At 33.6% G+C, this 23,820-nt stretch overlaps 1 protein-coding gene and 1 long non-coding RNA gene across 2 annotated transcripts in view; one reads left to right on the top strand and one right to left on the bottom strand.

The window, feature by feature from the left end:
• The window catches only part of LOC148613245 (thymidine phosphorylase-like), a 27,125-nt gene extending 8,081 nt beyond the window's left edge, over nucleotides 1-19,044 (top strand). The window contains exons 2-8 of the mRNA XM_088586524.1: nucleotides 11,013-11,215; nucleotides 11,583-11,811; nucleotides 13,642-13,760; nucleotides 14,445-14,607; nucleotides 15,156-15,383; nucleotides 16,275-16,415; nucleotides 16,957-19,044. Of these exons, the coding sequence (XP_088442650.1) occupies nucleotides 11,013-11,215; nucleotides 11,583-11,811; nucleotides 13,642-13,760; nucleotides 14,445-14,607; nucleotides 15,156-15,383; nucleotides 16,275-16,415; nucleotides 16,957-17,093 (1,220 nt within the window). The 3' untranslated portion in view covers nucleotides 17,094-19,044. The remainder of the gene's footprint in view (nucleotides 1-11,012; nucleotides 11,216-11,582; nucleotides 11,812-13,641; nucleotides 13,761-14,444; nucleotides 14,608-15,155; nucleotides 15,384-16,274; nucleotides 16,416-16,956) is intronic.
• On the bottom strand, nucleotides 17,228-23,820 carry LOC148613244 (uncharacterized). The gene is made up of 3 exons (XR_015923300.1): nucleotides 23,702-23,820; nucleotides 22,838-23,102; nucleotides 17,228-19,155 (listed from the first exon to the last, which is right to left on the bottom strand). It is a non-coding gene; the product is annotated as an uncharacterized LOC148613244 (long non-coding RNA).

Raw genomic sequence — 23,820 nt, 5'->3', positions numbered from 1 at the left:
ATTCGGTTAGTGGTTTGTTATGGTTTTTGTTGCGTCCAGTCATTCGGTTCAGATTTATTTTTAGTAACATGGCAGGAAGGGTAATCAAAACGACCCGGATAAGCCCTTTGTTTACTCTTTATTCGGCGCTCTTTAGTTAATATATTAACAAGCTTTGTACAGACACAGTTTATAAGCTGAACTAGATGACGGTGTTTTATATGTTGGATCTTCCTGGTTCAACAATACAAGTGTATGGAACGCCAAAACTGTCTGATGAGATACACATTTGTTTACGTGTTGTCAATTTTATATTACTTGCTGTGGTTTTATAAATTACATGTGGTCATTTTGTATTTACGTTATGTAGGAATATCTTTACATGATGTCGTTTTGTCTTTACGTTCTGCCATTTCGTCTTTACGTTCTGTAATTTTGTCTTTACGTTCTGTCGTTTTATGATTACGTTATGTCAACATATATTTACGTTATGTGGATTTATCTTTACGTGCAGAGGTTTTCTTATAACGTGAGGTCGTTTCATCTTTACGTAATGTCGATCTCTAAATATTTTATGTGCATTTTCTTTTCTTTACATGCAGCGATTTCTTCTTTACGTGATGTGGACAAACATTTCATGATGACGTGTGACTTTCTTTCTTGAAAATTAGTTTTGGTGGTTTATTAATGTAGAAAATAAATTTAGTCACGCAATAACTTGTAGAGTCGAATTTATGCAAATTTTCGCGAGAGTCGAAATTCCCATGTTGACTATGAAAATCGCCTCAAGTCATCAACAGAGTCCCAGGTGTATCAATTGCGATAATATTGAACGTAAATAACAAATAAGCTATTTTTTACTATAGAATAAACACTCTAGGGTGACTGGATAGACTACCCATGTATATTTCGTTCAGCATTTTTCTAATCGGCGTTGTGACGTCTATTTTGACTTTTATGGAAAGATTTGAAGTTTACACCGGATCGAAAAGTTCCGGGGTCACACGTCATCATGAAATTTTTGTCCACATCACGTAAAGAAGAAACCACTGCACGTAAAGAAAAGAAAATGCACATAAAATATTTAGAGATCGACATAACGTAAAGATGAAACGACCTCACGTTATAAGACAACCACTGCACGTAAAGATAAATCCACATAACGTAAATATATGTTGACATAACGTAATCATGAAACGACAGAACGTAAAGACAAAGTTCCAGAACGTATAGACGAAATGACAGAACGTAAACTAAGACGAAATGGCAGAACGTAAGGACAAAACGACATAACGTAAAGATATTCCTACATAACGTAAATACAAAATGACCACATGTAATTTATAAAACCACAGCAAGTAATATAAAATTGATAACACGTAAACAAATGTGTATCTCATCAGACAGTTTAGGCGTTCCATACAAGTGTGTTTTGTCCTTCTTCATGTCCCTCTCTGAATGACCCTTATTTGTCTGCATGTTCTTAAATCATATATTCCCTCCCCTATTGAAGTATTGGCAATGCGGCCAGGGAAAAGGTGGGGATGGATCGGTGGGTGGTGACTTAGAAATGCTTAGAAATTTTAGATGTCCGTTCGTCCGCTTTCACGCCTACATTTCTCAACGGATCTAATGAAATCCATATGAACTTTTTGAAACCACATACTTTCCAAGTAATAGATCAAAAGAATTTATCTTGAATTGGGATAAAAAAAACGATTGTTTGTATTTAGTGAAAACATGTACCACTATAGCAAGCCAAAATGGACAAAAAATGAGCATTTTCTGATATTAAAAAAATGATTTTTTAATATTACAAATTCATTTTCTAATATTACATAATAGATTTCTTATATCACAAAACACTTTTTTAGTATTAAAAAAAATCATTTTTTAATATTAAAAATTCAAATGAATTTCTAATATTAAAAAAACTATTTTTGAATATTAGAAAATTTAGTCGTAAGTTATGACGTCACAATACTTTAATTTACTATGACGTCATAACTTACGACTAATTTTACACTTACGATTTTTTGTCAAAAGGACAAAAAATGTGATTGTCTTATTGCAGGAATTAAAATTTACATTATGGAATATCCAAGATAACTAATGTTAGATTTTTGTCAAGTTGCAAAAGAGGACATACTTTTTGACTAGAAAAAAAATAGTAATGAAAAATTAATTTACGAAAAAAATTCCGACTTGACAATGCATTTGTATTTCATTAGTTAACATGTAACAGTGGTTTCATATCACAAAATAGTCCAATTCCATTCAGTGTCCATAAACAAGGACAGGAAAACAACAACTTAGAAAAAATTGACATAACATGGTGAAAATTAATGAGATTTTCACATTTTTTCGTGACATGTGACGTCCCTTCAAAACTTAAGTGATAAATGTGCACGGATGATGAAATATAGTGACTTTTAAGATGAAAAATTACAACGACTTCAAAGAGGTTCATATATACAAGTTTGTTGGTAGTTCAAGAAGGTGGATTCGTGGAGTGAATTGAAGGGTAACCACGGTGAAAACGTTAAACTAAATTAAGACACGAAAGTGGGGCAAAGAAAAACGGAAGCAGTTACTACAAACAATATACAGAAATTGTAGAACATGAACTATTTAAAACAATGGCAACCCCACACCAAATTTAAAAAAAATAAAGCAAACAAATACACCACAAACCCAGGGGCGGATCCAGGATTTTAGATTGGGGTGGGGGCGCACATTAAAAATTCGCCGAGCGGAGCGAGGCAAAAAGTTTTTTAGGTTAAATTTTTGAAATATTCTCCTAGAGTGGGTGCAATGTAGATATCTTTTGTGGTAAAATTAGCGAGAAATTAAAGTTTCAACCTAAAACCGCCTAAATTTACCCCTGACAACTCGTGCTTTGCAAATTTTAGGGGTGGTGGCCGCACGCCCGCCACGCCCCTGCCTGAATCCGCCCCTGAACTCCCCCCCCCAAAAAAAGAAATATAATAGATAAATCAAAACAAAAAGCAAACATTACGAAGCAAAAAAAAAAATGAAATTTTTGATAAACTAATGAACTTTTTCAAAAACGCGAAACATTGACTAGGTTCTCCGGCAGGGTAAACGTTTTCTGCATCATGCACTTGCGAAAAAAAATCCCTGTCTGTGCAATTTTCAATCAGATTTCAGGTATCTCTTATCTCTTTGAACTGTAAGAGGTCGAAGGGTACAAACCCCCAAAAGTATCGACCTCTTTTTTGGTCCGATTTCGAATTTTTTTTAATGGATCTTTTATGAAAAGCCCTGCATGCATTTATCAATCAGATTTCGGGTATCTCTAGTGGTTTTCAAGTTATAAGGGGTCACAGGGACCACACCCAAAAATCTATTTTTTTATTATTGGTCTGAATTTGAAAATTTTTGTTTAAATTTCAAATTTTGTTCAATATTGTGTCCAGACCATCTGTTGTGTCCATAATGAATTGTAAGTTCCTATGATTATAAGTATGCCAAAAACTAATATTGTGTCCACACTTGCCCCAACTGTTCAGGGTCGATCACTGTAGTCGTATCAAGCTGCGCTACGCGAAGCTTTTCATTTTTGTTCTTAAAAAAATTAAGATTATTCAATTATTATTCATTTACTCACGAATTTAACTATTATAATAATTCAAGTTAATGAAATGCCAAAATAAAAAAAAAACTACATTTGCATTAAGTGGCTTATAACAAAATTAGAAAAAAAGAGGAAAATGAAGCTTTATATTGGAAATACGAACAAAATTACGATATAAGTAAAACATAATAGTTAAAAGGGGAAAAAGAATAAAAGCGTTTGAGCAAATCAAGGGATGTTATATGAATATATGTTCAGCGAAAAACCTTACATTCTCGAAATTGTACATGATTAAAAATATTCACGGCATTGCCTCTTTTATCAAAGTGAAGCACTGAATAAATTTTAAGAAATTTAAACGAGCCAAATAAATTAGGTACCCCTTATGACCCCTTACATAATTTGTTAAATGAATCGATGGTTGTTAATTTGAAAGTTTTGACATGTTGTAAACCTTAAGTACTAAATAGATAAAACCCTTAAAGTAATAAAACCTAACGTAAACAAATTAATACATGTTACACTAAAACAAATAAATTAGGTAAGTAAACGTACTATGCAATGCACAAACATGTAGTAATGTCATACATACAAAGAGAAAAGGGATCAGGCGAAGTTATATGGATTTTATTTTGTTTAATTATACTTGTGTTAGTTTGTTTTTTTATTATTGTTTTGGGGGGATTCAGCAAGGGCATGCAATCTTTTTTGACAAGGTAACCTTGCACGATTAAACTATCTAGTTAAAAGCTATTTTAAATTTCTATTTGAAATCTTGAAAACATTGTGACTAGTACATGTAACTATTTCCACTTAGCAATGTCGAATATCATCATGTTCTAGCCGGTCTTCCGGTGTGTGGTACATTGACTATCATTTATATTTAATCTAGAGTTTTCATTTTCGGACTGTCAGAAAAATTAGAAATGTAAATGCGTTGCTCTAATCTAAGGTTTGGTTTATGCTGGTAATGTAATGACTGTTTTAGAAGTGACCATTCACTACTTAAAAAAATCCCTCTTGTCCTTTATATTTTGTCACAAGAAGCGGGCATTTTATGTATCATAGCCTAGGAGAGCTAGTTAATAATTGTATATTGAAGTAATCTAGACACAGTTTTGTTGTCCGTTATTTTTAAAGTACAAGTCACATTTGTTCCCTACAAACTGGACACGACCATTCCCGGTCATGTAAGATAAAATCAACTGGTCCCTGCTTCTAGTGACCTTCGTGTGCACCAGACCAAATGATTACTATTCTTGACGTTAATGTCCCATTCCCTTCTGATTAATGTGATCCTTGTTTGTTTAAAAATTTGTGGATATTTTCAGTTCTGACCTTGGTCTACATTTTCTCTAGCACCTATAAGCACTGTTGAAGATGTATCACCGTTATTTGTGGAATTTAGGCAAAGTTTGTGTACTTAAGTACTAGTCCGTATAAAATGTAGACACTGCTTATTGTAAGGTGATTCATGGTGTATATAAATCCTTCGAACAAACGATACTTTTTTGTCTACATATGTTATATCTTTATGTGACAATTTTGACGACATTCCCTTTCTTTCAGTTGGTATATCGGCTTCTCTACGCTTCTTGGCTTCTCTTGTCTTGAGTTATTAAAATTATCATTTTAAAAACAATGAACTTTTCTACTTCTGAATTTACAATGCAGCATAAGCTACTGACCTAGCACAAACTCTGATTTTGACAGAGAATAATCTAGCGTACCGTGGAATTCAACCACGCACGGGAAAAATTAGGATTGATACTAGTATTACATATACGATGAGGGCAAAAATTACAAGTCAGGAGCCTGTATGATAGTTAACTACTAGTAGACCTTTTTGAATTGATTTTTAGGTGTATTTGTGTAATGCAAAGTTGCCTGATTGAAAGATTGGAGTATTGTGATCACGCTTAAGTACTTTAAATAAGCCGCATTTTTCGCGCTTGTCCCAAGTCAGGAATTTCTGGCCGCTGTATGTATTGTTTTGTTTTCACTTTCAGTTTAGGTTGCTGGGGTATATATATATATATATATAAATGAAATATAGGTTCAGTTATTTTGCTGTACATGTGTATAATGTTGTTTTAGGACCAGCTGCAGCCTGTCTTGTAGTGTGAGAGTTTCCTCGTCTATTTTTGAAGACTAATGAGTGGCCTTGATCTGACATTTTTCATCCCGGTAGGGTTGTTGTCTCTTTGACATATTTACCATATCCATTCCCGTTATATAGTACTGTATTAAGTACTTCAATATTTCAAGTTACTAGTATTTAGCTACTTACCCGAGTGAAAATAGTTAAAAGTTCCAAAGAAAAATGTTTGCTTTTCCTCTTTCCCCAATCAGACCGGCAACCAGGTTGCCGTGTGTTTGTGGGTTATGTCCCTTTGAAAAACTTGCTATAGGATAATGGTTGCATTCCGTAAATATTAAGTTTTAACATAGTTTGATTCCATGGAATTGCAGCTGCGATATTTGTTAATTAATTTTATGAATTAATTACAAAATTATCATACATATAAAATGCAACCTGTTAGAGGACTAATGCATAATCTAAAGGGGCCTTTCCGACACTCCAGCAGTGCTAGAGGTTGTCTGGCATGCTATTTTCTGACTCGGTGCCATCCTAAACCTTTAACATCTGACATGTTGAAAGCCGTCGCAATTGTGAATAAGCTAAACATGGGTTTATAAAATATTTGAAGTGTTTTTTATACAAAAGAAGTTTAACTCACCGGAATGAAGAGATAAAAATCCTACTTTTTTGTCAAATACCAAGTGACAGCAATTTTGAATTAGGTCACTAATTTTACGGAATGCAATATATTTTTTTGACAAAACGAACTTGAATTTTGTTAATTTAATATTTTCGTTCGCAAGTGAAAATCCGTAATTTATTAACCGGTTGTACATGTACACAGAAAATCAATTGAGAAGTTTGTTTAAACTTGTTTTACAAAGGATTTCCAGGATTGCTTGATTTTCTCATTAGGTTGGTCATTTATTTTTCTTCAATTTAGTCACCTTCTCGTGTGTTAGGGTAAAGAAACTATAAAATGTATTAAATGGTAGATATTTAACTATAATTCTGCCGATTTCAAAGAACGTCGGAACGAGCGGTGTGCAATATTGTGCTCGGAAGTAGGATGTGGGGGAAGAAGGAATGATACCAAACCGAAGAATAAATCGTCTACTGTATGCCAATGTTATTGTTATTAGTTCTCTACCGGCTTCAGCCGAATGGGGACTTTCAATTCGCGCTCCGTCCGTTCGCCCATCCGTTTGCCTGTCAGTCTGGAATAAAATTGAAGTTTTCCGCACTTTTTTCTAAGCGCTTGCAGATGTTGAGCTGATTTTGGTATGTAAGTCTACCTGGATGAGTTACAGATCAAGTTTACATTTCGATCCGCTTTGCTGATTTTATCCAAAGTTACCAACTTTCAGTTTTACACGCTATCCTCAAATTTCAGTTTTACGCGTTTTTTTCTATAGAAAAGTTTGGTATGAAATTTGAAACCTAATCTATCAAATTGTCTGTGTATAAAACTTTGCTTATCTGCATCTGTTAAATGAATTTGAACATCTTTCTTGTTTTTGTCCATATCCCTTCTTCTCTTCCAAATTTCTTTAGTTTGTCATTTATACTTGATGATCTAAGGTAGTATTTTGGTTAGTGATATAAACAGCCGGTACGGACTATTTATTGTTTTGCAATACTCTCAGAATGCTTATTTTCTATGAAATACACACAGGTTTTATTTCAAATTGCATGAATTGGTTCGTAATAAAACATCGTTTGGTTTCAATTAAGTGGATTTTTTTTACATTTGTGGTCGTATCAATATGCACACCTGGAACAATTGATCAATTTTGATGCAAGATTTAATATGGGGCTATAAAGTTTGAATGATTTGTTTTTTTTATTAGCACTAAGGATTAAACCGATTGCAATAATAAGAAAATACATTAAATTGTCCAAACCGAAATGTATATGTAATGTCAGTTTAACACATTTGCTGTATAAAAAAAAATAAATTAGAAACTTCGAATGCTTACATGTATATAGTTCATACTTGTCTTGACTTTTAAGGCTTGACATTTGCAAGCATATCAAAGCACAATCGTTTTGATGCAAGATTTGATATGGGACTTTGTAGTTCATCGCCCTTAAAACAGCATTGACATTTTTCATGAAATCAGTCTATAGGGGGGGGGGGGGGCGGCAACATGAAATGTTGAAACGGTCTTAATTATTCGAAACAAGGGGATGACAGTTGATTCTGAGGTGGGGTTCAGACAGTTTTTGGAAATAAATATTCTGGCCCTGAAAATGTTTTCAATCCAGATACTCCATATAATGAAATGAAAATGAATAATCTTGTCCGGGTGTAGTTAAAAATGAAATTGCTGCCCTGCAAAATTTTTAAAATACATATTCTGACCCCACAAAATTTGCAAATTTGCTAGCCCCTAACGACCAAATGGTCTTTCCCTAAAAGTGTTCACAAGATCACACATTCTAATCTTGTGTACCTTTTCTGACGACCTTTATGATCTTGTAAGGTTTAGTGACTTGAACGAATCTTATTTTTACACAAAGTTCAAATGTTGATTATTCTATTTGGGTGACTAAAACAATGTCGTCCAGGGTTGTGTGGGCCACGATTTGTTAACAGTTTTATTCGCAAGTATGACACTTTTAAGCTTCCATAATCTCCTCTCGTTAAATGTTCTGTTCCGGAGTTACTTTAAATAACAAACATCTTCATCTCAATTATAACTATTCGGTCAGTTAAAACAGGTTTTTTTTAGTGTAACATGCAAGATATGTTTTGTTTACCTTGAACGTCTCAACAAACTTGCGCGTGCTTTTTAATTGTTTTTTGATTTCCTTTGAAAAAAAAATGTTTTGCACGATCTCGTGTTTCTTGAATAATGGCCTTGTATTCTAGAGAGAACAGGTTTTAAATTTAAGTTTTATTTTTGTAAATATTTGGTATAGTTTTGTCTAAGGATCGTGCAGAGTGCGATTCATCTTAAATTGTGTCCTTTTAAAACATTATTTCAATAGATGGGCCTTATTTGGAAATTATATTTCAGTATGAATGTTCACAAGAATGGTTTTTCGGCAACAAGCACGTTAGCTATTCGGGTATGTGGTGGGAAGGGGTCGGACCACCCTTTTGTTAGATTTTTTTTTCACTTTTGAGCAAAATTACAAAAATGAGCAAATAATAGTATAGAACACCCTTTTGTCGGGACCACCCATAACCCCTATTTTCAATATTATTAAATCCGTCCCATATACAGTTTTGTATATCTTTAAATGTGTGTTTGTAAGAATCAGGCAAAATGAAAAAAATCAGAAACATGCATTTCAAAACACCACCGATCTGACTATGTAATATCACTCAAGGATACTTTCTCTATTTGAAAAGACCTTTATTTGATCTCTGCATCACTGGCTTTGCTCAGAAATTATTCAGTAGAGTGTTAGAAAAATGAGGTTTTATACAGAGTTTTCAATATTGTTAAAAAAATGAGGTTTTATACAGAGTTTTCAACATTGCTAGAAAAAATGAGGTTTTTTACAGAGTTTTTCAACAGAATATTATAAAAATGAGGTTTTGGACTGAGTTATCTGCCCTTGAAATGTTCGTTTTCAGTGCATTTCAATGCATTTAAAACTCAATGGTCCAGCATGATATGGAAAATCTTGTCTTTTTCCTTTGATTCTGAAGGTGCGAATAGTCAGATTATGCTATCAAAATGATGGGTTTTTCCGTAACAAGTTTTACCCACTGTCTGATTCTTACAGAGACTAATACTTCAGGTCTCAGTATCGTATTAATTTTCCCATAGACGTCTATAGTGAAGTGCATATTTTTAGGATTTTTTAAAAAAATATGTAAATTGATTCAATAAAACTTTCACTTATGTAGCATTTCTAAGGACATGTGAAAAAATAATTTCCCGCAAAGAAAATAGGGTGAGTCCACGAAGATCGGACAGAAAAGTAGTCTTGAACTATAAATAGCCATTTTCCCTACTTTCACTTTCGTTTTGCACTCACCAAACCAACCTTTTCAGTGGAACATTTTTATGATATTATGTTAGATTTTCTCTTAAAAAAGTTCTTCATCTTACAGTGTGATGTTTGCTCTATTTTATAAGTCATTGTTCATATCTTTTGACAAAACATTAGTTTGTAGAGAGGCAAAAAAAAAAAAAATGCACTATATTTTTATAGCATCCATGTTTTAACGTACACCCGCTCAGGGATATGTAATACGATACTGGTACCTTAAACGGCACCGGTCACCAATCGTTGCATACAGTACAAAGAATTGTGAAATAATTATGATAATGAAGAAATGATACTTCACCGCAAGGGTTCATGAAATATGGATGTATCAATACGTTGAACGTTACCGAGGCGTAGCACCCGAATCTGTTGGTACAGAGAGGCAGACGGCTTTCTAAAAGGGGGAGAAGATGTTTGCATACATGCTGTTCAAAAAAATATTTTTTAATAAATGTAAATTTTAGTTACAGTCTTCTGTACCGAAGGAAGATTGGTACGGCGGCTGTCATACCGGCCGCTACTCCCCTACATATTAGTTCTAATAAAGTACTTTGTCTGGGTGTCCTAATAAATGAACACATACAGGTCAACATGACAAGGTACATGTATTTATATTTGAAAAGTACATCCGTATATATACAATTTATGATGTGTCTAAGATGTCCAAACGTCGCCTTGACCGAATGGATAATAAATTCTTGACAGGTTAAATCAAGATTTCGACCAGCCAATCGTTACGGTTACCATAACCTCATGTTTCGCCCTACTAACGGCTCAAACATTTAATTTTCCCATAATTCGAATAGTTTTTTTTTAATTTTCGTTTAGAAAGTGTAATGTTTGGATCAGAGTGAATTGAAAGGATCAAAATATTATTTCTCCCATCTTCAAGATTCGAACAGTATCTTTAGTCCACGGAGTACCTTTTTATATGACTTAGTGTTACTATCCTTTATTCATGTATATTATCACTGTATGCATGAAGTCTCGTAATTCTTAAGTTAATAGAATGACACTTTTATGGGTTTTTATTTGGACTGTTGTGAATTTCTAAAATGTATAAAAAAATAAAAGAATTTTGAAAAGATGATTATGTCTTAAGTCACATGTAGAATAGGCGGAAGGCTCCTTTGCATTTTCTCAAAAACGATGATATAGCAAGAAGAAAGATAACTCTATGTCGCCAAGTTCCTATATCTTCTTTTTTGAGAAAAAACGTATTTTTTTCAAAAACGATGACCTATAGGGGCCTGGTGAAATAAAGTTATCTTTTTCTTGCGTTGATCGACTAGAATTATCAAGACATTTTTAATGAAATTACATCTATCATCCTACCTCTTATAGGAGCAATGCTGATGGCGATGTATTTGAAGACCTTGGACATTGATGAAACTGTAGACCTGACTCGGTCAATGATGTTGTCTGGTGACCTGCTTAGATGGCCCAAAGAATTACGCAGCAAACTTGTAGATAAGCACAGCACAGGAGGTGTAGGTGATAAGATTAGCTTGGTTCTTGCTCCTGTTTTGGCAGCTTGTGGAATGAAGGTAACTTAACCTAGCTTTTTTTGTATTTGGTTAAAAAATCACATTTTATGTTTTGAATAGCTGTGCTGCCAACCTATTTAGTGACGTCATTTTGGAGGTCGCAAAAGACGAGAAATACAGAATTTCAATCAAAACAAATAGTTTCAAAGACTTAAAGTACACAATATACAGGATATTTCGTTTATCAGAAGTCTACTGAACCGATGCAGGAGCATGGTTGAAATTGCTTTGCGTATTTTTTGCTTGTGACTTTTTGAGTTACGTTTTATTCGTTTTGGTAAAAATTGACCCGCGATACCCAACTCCAATTATTTTCTATTTTTAATTCATTTTTATTTCACCTGCAAAAAATTAATTAAATTTCCAGGTTCCCATGATATCTGGACGTGGTCTTGGTCACACTGGTGGAACTCTGGATAAGTTGGAAGCTATCCCAGGATTCACTGTTTGTATTGACCAAAAACGGATGCAGGGAATCATTGACACTGTAGGCTGCTGCATTGTGGGTCAAACCAACACTCTGGTGCCAGCAGACAAGATTTTGTATGCCATTCGTGACGTCACAGGGACCGTCGATGACATATCATTGATGGCTGGTAATTTGATCTATATATATATATATATATATATATATATATATATATATATATATATATAATCGTCTAAATAATAGTCAACAATCACTCTTACGGGGTGATGGTGATGGATCGTTAACAACGATGCGAAACATAACAATAAATTAAATAAACGTCTATATATCTTTAACATCACCAGAAGATGGTAAAATTTAAATTGAATATTTCGGATAACTTCCGTTTTGTGAGTTTTATGCTCATATAGCAAACTTAGTGGGTATCGGATCGTCGAGTCATGACGATGTAGCACAAACAAACAAATTATATAAGTGTAAAGGATTGTACGATACCAATAAACATGTTAATCCACTACAATAAAATATATAATGAGCAAAATTTTCAGTCAACAAATGACCTTCTTCAGTGCCTTAAGTAAACTGAGTGTGTATGGAAGTAAATGGTCTGTGAACACAACTCGCTACCTAACCAGGTGAATACCTGTGACTTATAAAATTTTATCGACAGTTAACAAAGAACTTGAACACTGTGTTATAGACACATCTTGAATACTGAACTATAAAACTAAAATTATATACAAACACTGTTATAAGAAACTATACAAAATAGGAAGAACTTAATGTTTTTTGTTAATTCTGTGTGGGTGTAAAACACGGAGTTCTTTTATCCAAAATCCCTCCCGCTTCACTCTGTAGATCGCTTCAGATCGTGTTTTGTTCCTCGATGAAGATTTTCATTTTGTTGAAATCATCGAGGCAGTGGTATGGTAATCTGAAGTGTTGACTCACTGGGAGTGAAGGGTTTTTGTTAGGTCGCTCCTGTGTCCGTTCAAGCGCTTGTGAAAAGGCTGTTTAGATTCACCAACATATTGAAGGCCACTGATAGGACAGTGGAGCAAATATATTACATTAGCACTCTTGCAGTGCACGTTGCAAAATATTTAGTAGCGTTTCCTCATGACTGTGCTGGTGAATGATGACAAATGGTGCATTTGGTTGCAACATTTACATCTTTTGTTACAACAGGAGCGACTCTCGACTGGAGTCAAGTTGGGCTTAGATATTTCAGCCTTCACAAGCAGACAACGCAAACTCTCCGGCTATCTATATTTGTTCCATTGTCCATCTGTGGCCATCAGATTACCTTACCACTGCCTCGATGATTTCAACAAAATGAAAATCTTCATCGTGGAACAAAACACGATCTGGAGTGATCTACAGAGAGTGAAGTGGGAGAGATTTTGGATAAAAGAACTCCTTGTTTTACACCCACACAGAATTAACAAAAACATTAAGTTCTTCCTATTTTGTATAGTTTCTTATAATAGTGTTTGTAAATAATTCTAGTTTTATAGTATTCAAGATCAACACACAACGTGTGTCTATAACAAAATGTTCAAGATCTTTGTCAACTGTCGATAAAATTTTATACGTCACAGGTATTCACCTGATCAGATAGTGAGTTGTGTTCACACTCAGTTTATTTAAGGCACTGAAGAAGGTCATTTGTTGACTGAAAATTTTGCTCATGATATATTTTATTTTAGTGTATTAACATCTTGATCGGTATCGTTGTTCAATGATTTTCAAATATAATATGCTTACTTTTCTCAAGGCGTTTGTTCCAAATAGGTTGAAAAGGCGTATTGAGGCAATGATGTATAAAAATTTTTATGATATGCAAAAAAACACGAATAAAATGAAATTAAATATACTTTTGTCTTGAACTATTTTACATGTACATATAAGTGAGCACTGCAAATTTAACACAAAATTTTACGTAACTATGTTATGAAAAATCATTGAATAAGTATTATATCAAATGATATTTTAGCTTCCATTATTTCGAAGAAGGCAGCCGAACAAATCGGTTCTTTGGTTTTAGACGTAAAATGTGGTAAAGGTTCCTTTAACAAGACAGAGGCGCAGGCTCGAGAGTTGGCCACTAAAATGGTAAAATATTTAAAACTTTGAGAGATGTGTCACATGATATCATCCGCCTATTACGTCAATTAGATTTTAAAGATACTAACATTATAGCTAGAAAAGGAAAGTATATCCGGCAGAAATGCGTACATACGTACTCATAGCAACGGTTGTCATGCAAAGGAACCTATCATGTACCATTCTTTTTTAAAGTCAGATACTGTATTTGGTATCTACATATTCTTCATGATGTAAACAAACCCTTACGGATAAACGATTTTTTAGGCCATCATATGTTGTATTTTAACATAAAGATAGTCCTATCTTTGTTCAGTTCTGTACTTTTTAGAAAAACTAACATTTATCTTTAGATTAAATAGCATAACCAAGAACGATAACTCTTGCAAAGCTCAAATTTTATTTCACCTAAACTGGTTATTTAGTCCTTGACTGTTCCTTGTAGGAATAAAAATGAATTATGTTGGTTTTTAAAATGCATGAATTACCTGTCTAATGTTATAAAAGGACTGTTATTTTTCACATTAAGTGTTAGAAACTGTGGACACTTAAAAAAACTTAAGTCATATATATATATATATATATATATGTATGCACCTGTTCATTACTTAGTAATTGATATGAAAACACTTCATTAATAATACACCCCGATCATTATAAAGTGCTTACATGTTTAGACCATGAACTTTTCAGGTTGCTATTGGTAACGGACTTGGTGTAAACACAGTAGCCGTCATAACCAAAATGGACTCCCCGATAGGATTTGCAATTGGAAATGCTTTAGAGGTCGCTGAATCAGTCAAATGTCTGCAAGGAGAAGGCCCGGATGATATAATGGAGCTTGTTTACAATTTGGGTAAATTTGTCATCTATTCATTCATTAATGAGGACAGTGAACAAAAAAAAATAATTGGAATGGTTTGTTGTCCAAAGGAGACAATCTACTATTCAGAAGAGTAATCAAGGGAACCAAGGTTCTATGGAAATCAAAAGAAATTAATCCAGGGACAAAGACCAGCCATAGAAAACAGATATACACAACAAAGAACACACAAAGCAACAAAAGCAAATGAGCAGGGGGGTATATTTTATTTGTAGCTATTTCACAAAGCCTGACACATCTGCCACACATAACAGAAAGCCCTGCCTGTTTCAGCAGATTAGTTACGTACAATGGGCACAGTTTCAAGTTTAGAAATTAGTATTGCTGATGCCTTTCCAAAATTTTCATATCCTGTATACTAGTTGTCACTGGAGAGATACTATACATAGTAAAACAGAAAGCTGAGTGGATTTCAAAGGAGATTCCTTCATATTTACGGAAAAAGCTGTTGTTTTCATATTTGCCGTACATAATAGCTATAAAACATTCGTGTAACGCTTTTAAACTTCTGTTTATTTCAGGAGGTCAAGTTCTTCACAGGAATGGTACCACAGAGACCCTCGCCAAAGCTCATCAGCTGATGACTGATACGATCAGCTCTGGCTCTGCTCTTAAATCCTTTAGAGATATGATCATAGCCCAGGGTGTATCTGAAGAAGTTGCCAACAAGTTGTGCGACCATGAAACCGATATTTGGGACGTTTTACCAAAGTCTAAGAATGTAACAGAGTTTACTGCACGGAAAGAAGGTATTGGGGTAGCTTTTTGAACAATTTAAGGAATATTCTGAAATTTCTCCGACAATTAGATATTTGACCAATCAGGTGGTTAGGGTTAGAAAATTTGAGTAAAGCTTAGTGATTTATCAAAAGAATATCTCAATTTTAAGGAATTTCAATGCTCAAAACAATTTGGGGTTTTAAGTAGATTTCTTTGTAAGAATCATGCATACTATGTAATATGTAAAATGTTACACATTTTTATTTTTGTTGACTTTTAATGGATAACTGTCTCTTTGGCAATTATACAACACATCCTATTTTTAGCTCACCTGGCCAAAGGCCATGTGAGCTATTGCCATCACTTGGCTTCCGTCGTCGTCGTCGTCCGTGTTCGTCGTTAACAATTATACAAAACTCTTCTCCCCCGAAACTACTTGACTAATTAGAACCAAACTTTGTAATGAATGTTCCTTGGGGTATCCTGCAAAGAACTGATGTGGGGATTTTTGATTCGTCGAAAAACATGGCCGCCGTTTCTAAAACTAGAACGTAGGTGTCAGACAGTAGTTTTTCACATATATCTCCAAAACCTCCAAATTCTGTCAATAGCTGAAATGATCCATATTATTAGGACTACAAAAGTCTTCAGACTCCTTGTAATTATTGCCCTTGGAAGGGGAAAAATTACTTTTTTTTAAATAGTTTTCAGTCAATATATTGAAAACTATGATAGATTAAAAGAAACTTTCAATTGTTGCAAATACTTCTTGAGTAAAAATTGTTGGGCAACTTCTTATTTAATTCATTGCCTTTGAAAGGCAAAATTGATTAAGGTTAGCGATTCAGGCTCCTGGGAGCCTCTTGTTGTATACTCAATTAATAATGCCAAAATATGAATGATACGTTTTCGAATTTCAGGAATTGTTGTAGAAATAGATTCCATGAATTGTGCGGAAATCAGTGGGAGGCTAGGTGCTGGAAGAGTAAAAAGTATTGACCAAATCAATTATGCCGTCGGGTTGGAATTGTGTGTGCATCTTGGACATAGAGTCAAAGAAGGTTTGTATTTCTGTACCACTGTTCGTCACATACGTTTTCTAAAAGTATGTAGACATTGAAATGAATTTTTATTGTGACTATACCTTGAAACTTGTCTTAGCAACCATATGTTTTAGGCATAACCTGTCTTAGAAACCATTTGTGTTCACCCATAACCTGTCTAAAGAGATTATGATCATAATTTCCCTAGGAAGTGTATTTGTTTTTAGAATTAACCAGTATATGAAAACCACCTTCTTTTGTGACCATAGTTTTACTTTCCCTTGGAGAGTCACTTTTCTGTTCGTTACCAGTTTACCGAGTAACTGTAAGCTTGGTTCTTAGAAGAAATAACAGACGTCAACTAATTACGCGAAATCATTTAAAACTTTTCAATTTGTTTCAAGATACTGAGTTGATTTTACGACAGCAAGTTATTAAGTGGTTTAATGAGATGTTGCTACAGTTCGAATAATTTTTATTTGTAATGCCACATCTGTTCTGGAATGTATTAATTATTACTGTTCACTGTATTGGGTTTTATTATAATCTTTTATTTTAGGTCAAGTATGGATGAAAGTTCATCATGATAATGGGATTCCAAAGGATCTACTGGAGAAAGTAGATGACATATTGTCCGTCGTTCCGTTCACAGAGACCGTCGGGAAACAGACCAGAATCATTGATGTTATCTCGTGACTTCATACACCAAGCAATTATAAGTAACTGCTTTCGTGTGAGCAGTTATCTTTTGATGATGCATGTAATGTATAAAGTGGGTCAAGTAACGCGGCACTTTATCACGTGACATGCACTTTTAAGGTTGTGTCGTGTTATGTTTAAGGCAGCATTTGTGGTTCAATGGAGGTTGAGTTACCCCAGATGACAGGGGTGTCGAATATTGTGTTTTATACTTAACGATTCTGAGTTTTAGTTTATATACCAAAAAGGACATTAAAGTAGAACTTTTGTACAACAAAAAAGGACATTAAAGTAGAACTTTTGTACAACAAAAAAGGACATTAAAGTAGAACTTTTGTACAGTGATTTGTATGTTTATTTTAAGATGTTTGCATCCATTTGTTTTCCTCGGGCAGCTACTATGTTATACTACTTTTGAAGGATGATCAATTTATACAATGCTAAGGCTATAAACTCAAATAAAATATTGACAACCTGAGGTGTTCATTGGATACGATTTTTCATGATTCTACTGAGTAAAATAAACCATAATTTAAAACAAGATTTTTATTTTCCATGACAACGATAATAGTGGAATGAAATGTCTGTGTTTAGAGAGTTTTTAACAACGAAAGTTGACATCCATGAATATTTATTTTTTCCTCTGTATTTCATTTGAACCAGTTAAAAGACGTTAACAGTCTCTAAATATTGAATTGTATTTGAAGATTATTTGTCCAATCAGAATCGAAGAATTTTCTATATCGTTTTGGTAATACAAGACGTGATTTTATTGAAACGCACAGCAAGTCAGTATTTCAGGGGCAGAAAACGCTGACAAAAGCTTCAGTATTTGAATATTTTTTTTGATGTAGCGAACAAGTAGTGGTAAATCAAATGTGAAACAGAAATTTCTTTCTTGAGTGAAATTATAATTTTCAGATAACGTAGTAAAATTATATTTTCCAGACAGTGGATTTTTGACATGCATATTTTATCATATTTTTTTCTTTTAAGCCTGATTCGTGCTGAGATTTGATCTTAAGTAGTTTTAATTAAAATTTTATCCATACAACAGTCACAGATTTTACTTTGATGAAGAAAATGATGATAATGTAATATCTAAAGGTATACATATATGTATATTTTTGTATTTAGAAACTCGTTTTAACCATAGATGTTTACAATTAAAATGTAATACAGTAAAACCTGTATAGGGTATGTAAATCTCGTCATGTGACCCCGTGATTTCACGAGAATGGGTCCTAGTCTACCATTCAAAAGCATGGAGATTTGTCATTTAGAGAGCTTTGAGTTCAGTGTTAAGGGCAACAATCTTACATTGTAAAAAATCCCGATAAAATGACAAATAAATATTTCTACATAATAAATGTAGTAAGAAAAAAAAAAAACATAAACTGGAAGATTTTGCATTGTTATTCAGAGTTTCGAGTGCCCGGAAATAAACAATAAAATACAAATCGGTCTTCGGTTTTCAATACGTTCTACATCGGAAATTCTGGTAAAGAAAATGAAACTAGAACGAGACTTGCATACCCTATTAACCGGACCTCTTTCGGATGTTAAAATTCTATTTTGTTTACCAGAGTTCAAAATGCATTTAAACTCAGATAGGGATAGGGACTTTAAAAAATTGTCTGTTATACAGGGTTTCAGATTTTTTTTTCAAGATTCGGTTTAGAGAGGTTTTACTTTATCACAAAATGTGAAAAAACGTGTATATAGACTTTGTTTTATAGATGAGACGTATGTACTGACTGGATAGTAACATAACTGTATTTCTACATACATGTTATTGTGTAGATACTAAATATTGTATTTATTTTTATAATATATATGGAAAATTCTATGCTATCATTTTTAATTGAATTTTACATAAATATGTTTGCAGTGTTCAAAATATCCAATTATGTAAATACACAATATAAATAAATTCACAGAAATCATCTCTTCAACCTTTTTATATGATACTCATATACCTGGCTGTATTCTTAAATCCATTCAAATAATTTCCAGAGTTGAAGCTTTTAAATTGATGACCGATACCAATTTCTGTTTCCTTAAAAAAATAAGTTAATTAAATAAGAGTACAATAATTCTGCTTTTCCTTTAACCTTCATTTTTATTTGTGGAATTGGGTGAATAATACGGGCTTAGTCAAACAACGACATTATATGGCATTTAAAAAAAATATTGAATGAATTCGACAAATGAGTGGATGACACAATGAAAATAACAAAAACAAAACAAAACAAAACAAAACGCCATAGCGTTTCTTACCATGTACTGGTAATTCAAAGTAAATACAAAATAAAATAACAGTCTAAATAATATTGCGAATTTCGGTATACTATCAATGTTTTTCTATGGGTACAACCTCTCATGTGCAGCATTAGGATCAAATACATAGGAAATATAATCAAAAATTAAATAATATTATAATTTATACATATTTTCGAAATAGGACGCAAATTCCATCACCGAGGTTTTATTATGTAAAATACAAGGAATGAAGCTTCAGTGTTTAAGAGATAGGAGTTTTAGTTGAAACGCCTTTCTTCTGTTGTTCTAATAATTACCCCCCCCCCAAAAAAAAAAGGGAAAAAAGAACGGAATTCTACTAGAAGTAAGTTTACCTGTACATTTATGTGCAAATAGACAATGTAATAAAACGTACGTAGAAACCATTATTTATTAGTCATGCGAGCCTGGCTCTAACGTTACTAATATATCAATTACATATCCCATTACAACTTTTAAACTGGCGACGAGATACAGATTTTAGGTGTAATCAAGTAGGAATTATCCTTTTTAAATTCCAAAGATGAAGATGTTTTCTTTAAAATTTAATGAATAAATGAGATTCGAGAACAGATATTTCAAATATATAAGTTTTAATTTTTTATTTTTTTCTCCATGTATATACATATGTTTAGGACCAATATTAAAATACACATGAATGATTTGGTGCACCTAAAACGCATGAACACTTACGATAACCACATTATTTTCGTATGAAAATATGGACACCAATTGATCATCCTATTATAATTTTATTTATATTTTTTTTACTCGTGAATCATGAAAACTAGGAAAGATATTCCGGAAAACCTCAATTCAAGATTATTATTATCAGAAAACAATAGCATTCTAATCCCCAAACTCAGTAAAAATACCGACTCAAAAAACATTATACATCGTTAATGTTCCAAAACGACGGCACACCTAGATACATGTATAACGTGGAAGATATTCTTCATACTTTGTGAAATGCGATTTTAAATCATCATCCAAATACATCGAAGATGTTTTCAAAGTGTTCGAATTTAGTATCGACAACACGTTTACCCAGTGTAGTGAACACGTTTTTCGACAAACGGTTGGCATTCTCATGGGTATAAAATGCGCCCCTCTACTCGTTGACCTATTCCTTCACTCTAATGAGGCTAACTTTATAGCTGATCTAATCCAAAGGAAAGAGTATCGTTTGACCAGGTCTTTTGACCTCAGTTTTCGCTATATGGATGGCGTATTACCGTTGAACAGTCCAAGTTTCGGTGATTTTCTTGAGATAGAGGATACTACAGACACTGTGAAGTCAGCTTCATATCTTGACCTACACTTAAAAATCGACGGTAAAGGAAAACTATTGACCAAACTTTAGGACAAACGCAATGACTTTTCATTCCATATAGTCGACTTTCCTTTCACCTGTTGCAACATCCCCTCAGCACCTGCGTATGGAGGTTTCATGTCACAACTCATGCGTTGTGTCATAGCTTGCCGTAACTACGCAGACTTTTTGTATCGCGCTATACTGCTTACAAGTAGGCTTCTGGAACAAAGTTATGTTGCTACAAAATTGAAGTCATCGCTACAGAAATATTATGGTTAAAAGCGTGGATCGTTACGTTGTGTCCATCTGCATCTTTAATCGACTTGTTTAAAGTGTCACAGTTCTCCATTCCTCTTTCATCTACCCCCGGCTTGACTTTTTTATGAGTAATTATAGAAAAGCAGAGGAGGCTTACCCTACCGGTGACATGGTCCATGCCCCCAGTTTTTAGTGCCGTCCGAGTTTCTCATTCGCTTTTGTTGCTTTGTGCGTATTATTTTTTTTTTTTTTTTTTTTTTTTTTTTTTGTGTGTGTCCTTTGTTGTGTTTGTCTACATTACCTTTTTTTATTTCTGCTAGAATCATGGTTCATTACTATTTTATGAAGAAATCACCACGAAAATGCGTCGTTCATCAATTATTCGTTGACACGTTTTAATTTGATCTGAGCTTGATATCACATACAAATAAATCGTGCGATGATAAAAAAAAAAAGGCAGGGGCAAAAATTCGCTAGAAGATTTTGAAAGAAATGAGATGTATACAAAGGTGAATGTACTAAATCGATTACACGACGATTCCAAATTATTGAAAAAATCGTTCAATCGAAAAATATCAACATTTGTTACAGCCGGGTTTACGTAAGGATATTTGTGTACCTTGATTATAGGTCATATATTAGAAGCATTTTATTGAATTTAGTATAGAATAAAACTCTAAATAAAATGTGTTTTGAAAAAAAGTTGAGCTACGGAATAGGTAAAATAGCAAAGTCATTTTAATATTTAAATCTGCTATGATTAGGGCTTTTCTAGAAACACCCGCCGAGTTGCTCATAAAAAGTCAAGCGGGGTAAAACAAACGAGGAAAGGATAACTATGACCCGTTGAATAAATCAGTTTTCATGGTGTTGATGGATACATCATAACGATCCGCGAGTTCATGACGACGACCATAAAACTTCTGTAGTGATGACTTCAATCTTGTAGCAACATAACCCTGTTCCAGAAGGCTATTTGCTAGAGTTCTAGCGCGATACAAAAAGTCTTCGTAGTTTCGGCAAGCTCTGGCATAACGTATGAGTTGTGATATGAACACTCCATACGCAGGTGCCGAAGGGATGTTTCCACAGATGAAAGGAAAGTTGACAATTCTGAATGAAAACTCATCACGTTTGTCGTAAAGTTTGGTCAATAGTTTTCCTTTACCATCGATTTCTAAGTGTAGGTTAAGATATGAGGCTGACTTCACAGTGTCTGTATCTCAAGTTCTTTTTGGTAGATGCGATGTATCAAATCCCCGAAATTAGGATTGTTTAAAAATAATATGTCATCTATATAGCGGAAACTGAGATTGAAAGATCTAGCCAAACGATATTCTTTCTTTCTGATCAGATCAGCTATAAAGTCAGCCTCAAAACATTGAAGGAATATGTCAGCAAGAAAAGGAACACAATTTGTTCCCATTGGAATGCCGACAGTTTGTTGAAAAACACGTCCACCACACTGGACAAATATATTGTCGATTAAAAATTCTAGCATTTTGTAAACATCTTCCTCTGTATATTTGGAAGATGATTGGGAATTATTTCTTACAAAGTATGTGGAATCTCTACCAAGAGCTATATATTTGTATCTAAGTGTACCATCTGTTTTGGAAAAACAACGATGTATAATGTTTTTAAGTCGGGATTTTAACTGAGTATGGAGAATAGAAGTATACAGTGTTGAAAAATCATAGGTTTTAATGGTATTATATTCAGATAATAGTCTTGAACTGATTGTCTCCAAAAGATCTTTCGAATTTTTCAGGATCCACATTGAATTGATATCACTACGGTATCAATTGTAAAAAATGACTTATTTCTTATGTCTAACTGCAAATTTTGAAACCCTAAGATCTCTTACATTCTGGACATAATCTTCATTCATTGTCCAAATAAAGAGCTGTATTCAGTTTAGATGTTATGTCCATATTTATCCGAAGTATTCAAGGTTCAGCCATCACATGCTGCATACTCTGAATCATTTTAATAGGGCCTAGCCACTGTGTGTTTCTGTAACAAATCATGTCCTGGCTGTACCTTTGGTGTAGGCTTTCGATACATGTATTTGGCATGAGGGTAGATCAGCTCAAGACAATGAGTCGCATACAATATTTAATGACTTTGACCTAAGAGTCCAATTTATAATTCATGTCTGAGCTGTAAATTTGTTATCTTTTGGTGTTTGTATTTTTTTATATTGGACATGGAGGTAGAGGGTAGAGCTGAAAGACAGTGTATTGTTCCATGGTTGGTGACCTTCAACCTTAGTTGAGTCCGAGTTGCTCATGTACCTTTGTTACTTTTTTAGAATCATTTTGGTTGTTTTGTGTTCGTCGTTGTGTGTGTGTGTTTTCCATGACTGGTCTTTGTCTCTTTGTCCCCTGCCTAAATTCTTTTGATTTCTGCTTGAGTCTTGGTTCCCTTAATTACTCTTCCATATGTAAATTAACAGTTATCAGACTTTGTTTATTGATTGAAATCGAAAGTACAAAATGTTTTCATTGAACTTTTCATGAATCCTAGGAGTTTAAGTCGGCCACAAAGTAAGCGTTGATTTTGTATTACTTTATGATGAATGTAGATTCAATGCATAATGTTTTTCATACATTTTATGGTGATATTTTATCGTTAGACGCGATTCCTATGTATCTCATTGTCAATCATAGTTCACGTGACATAAGTAATTTCGTTTTATGACCTTATATTTATTATTATCGATACTTACCCGGTCTAAAATTTCCCTTTTTTATTCGTTTACATCCCTGACCAGAATTGCCCTTTTCCCAATTTTTTGCGATGTGGTTTCCCTATGTATGTAGTGCATTTAGCGCAATCACCATTGAT

Source organism: Perna viridis, chromosome 6 (genome assembly GCF_037379345.1).
Source record: "Perna viridis isolate PV_CMFRI_1.1 ecotype Kerala chromosome 6, ASM3737934v1, whole genome shotgun sequence".
In the NCBI taxonomy this organism is placed as follows: Eukaryota; Metazoa; Mollusca; class Bivalvia; order Mytilida; family Mytilidae; genus Perna; species Perna viridis.
Note: the sequence above shows the minus strand (reverse complement) of the source record. Positions and strands in the feature narration are given on the sequence as shown.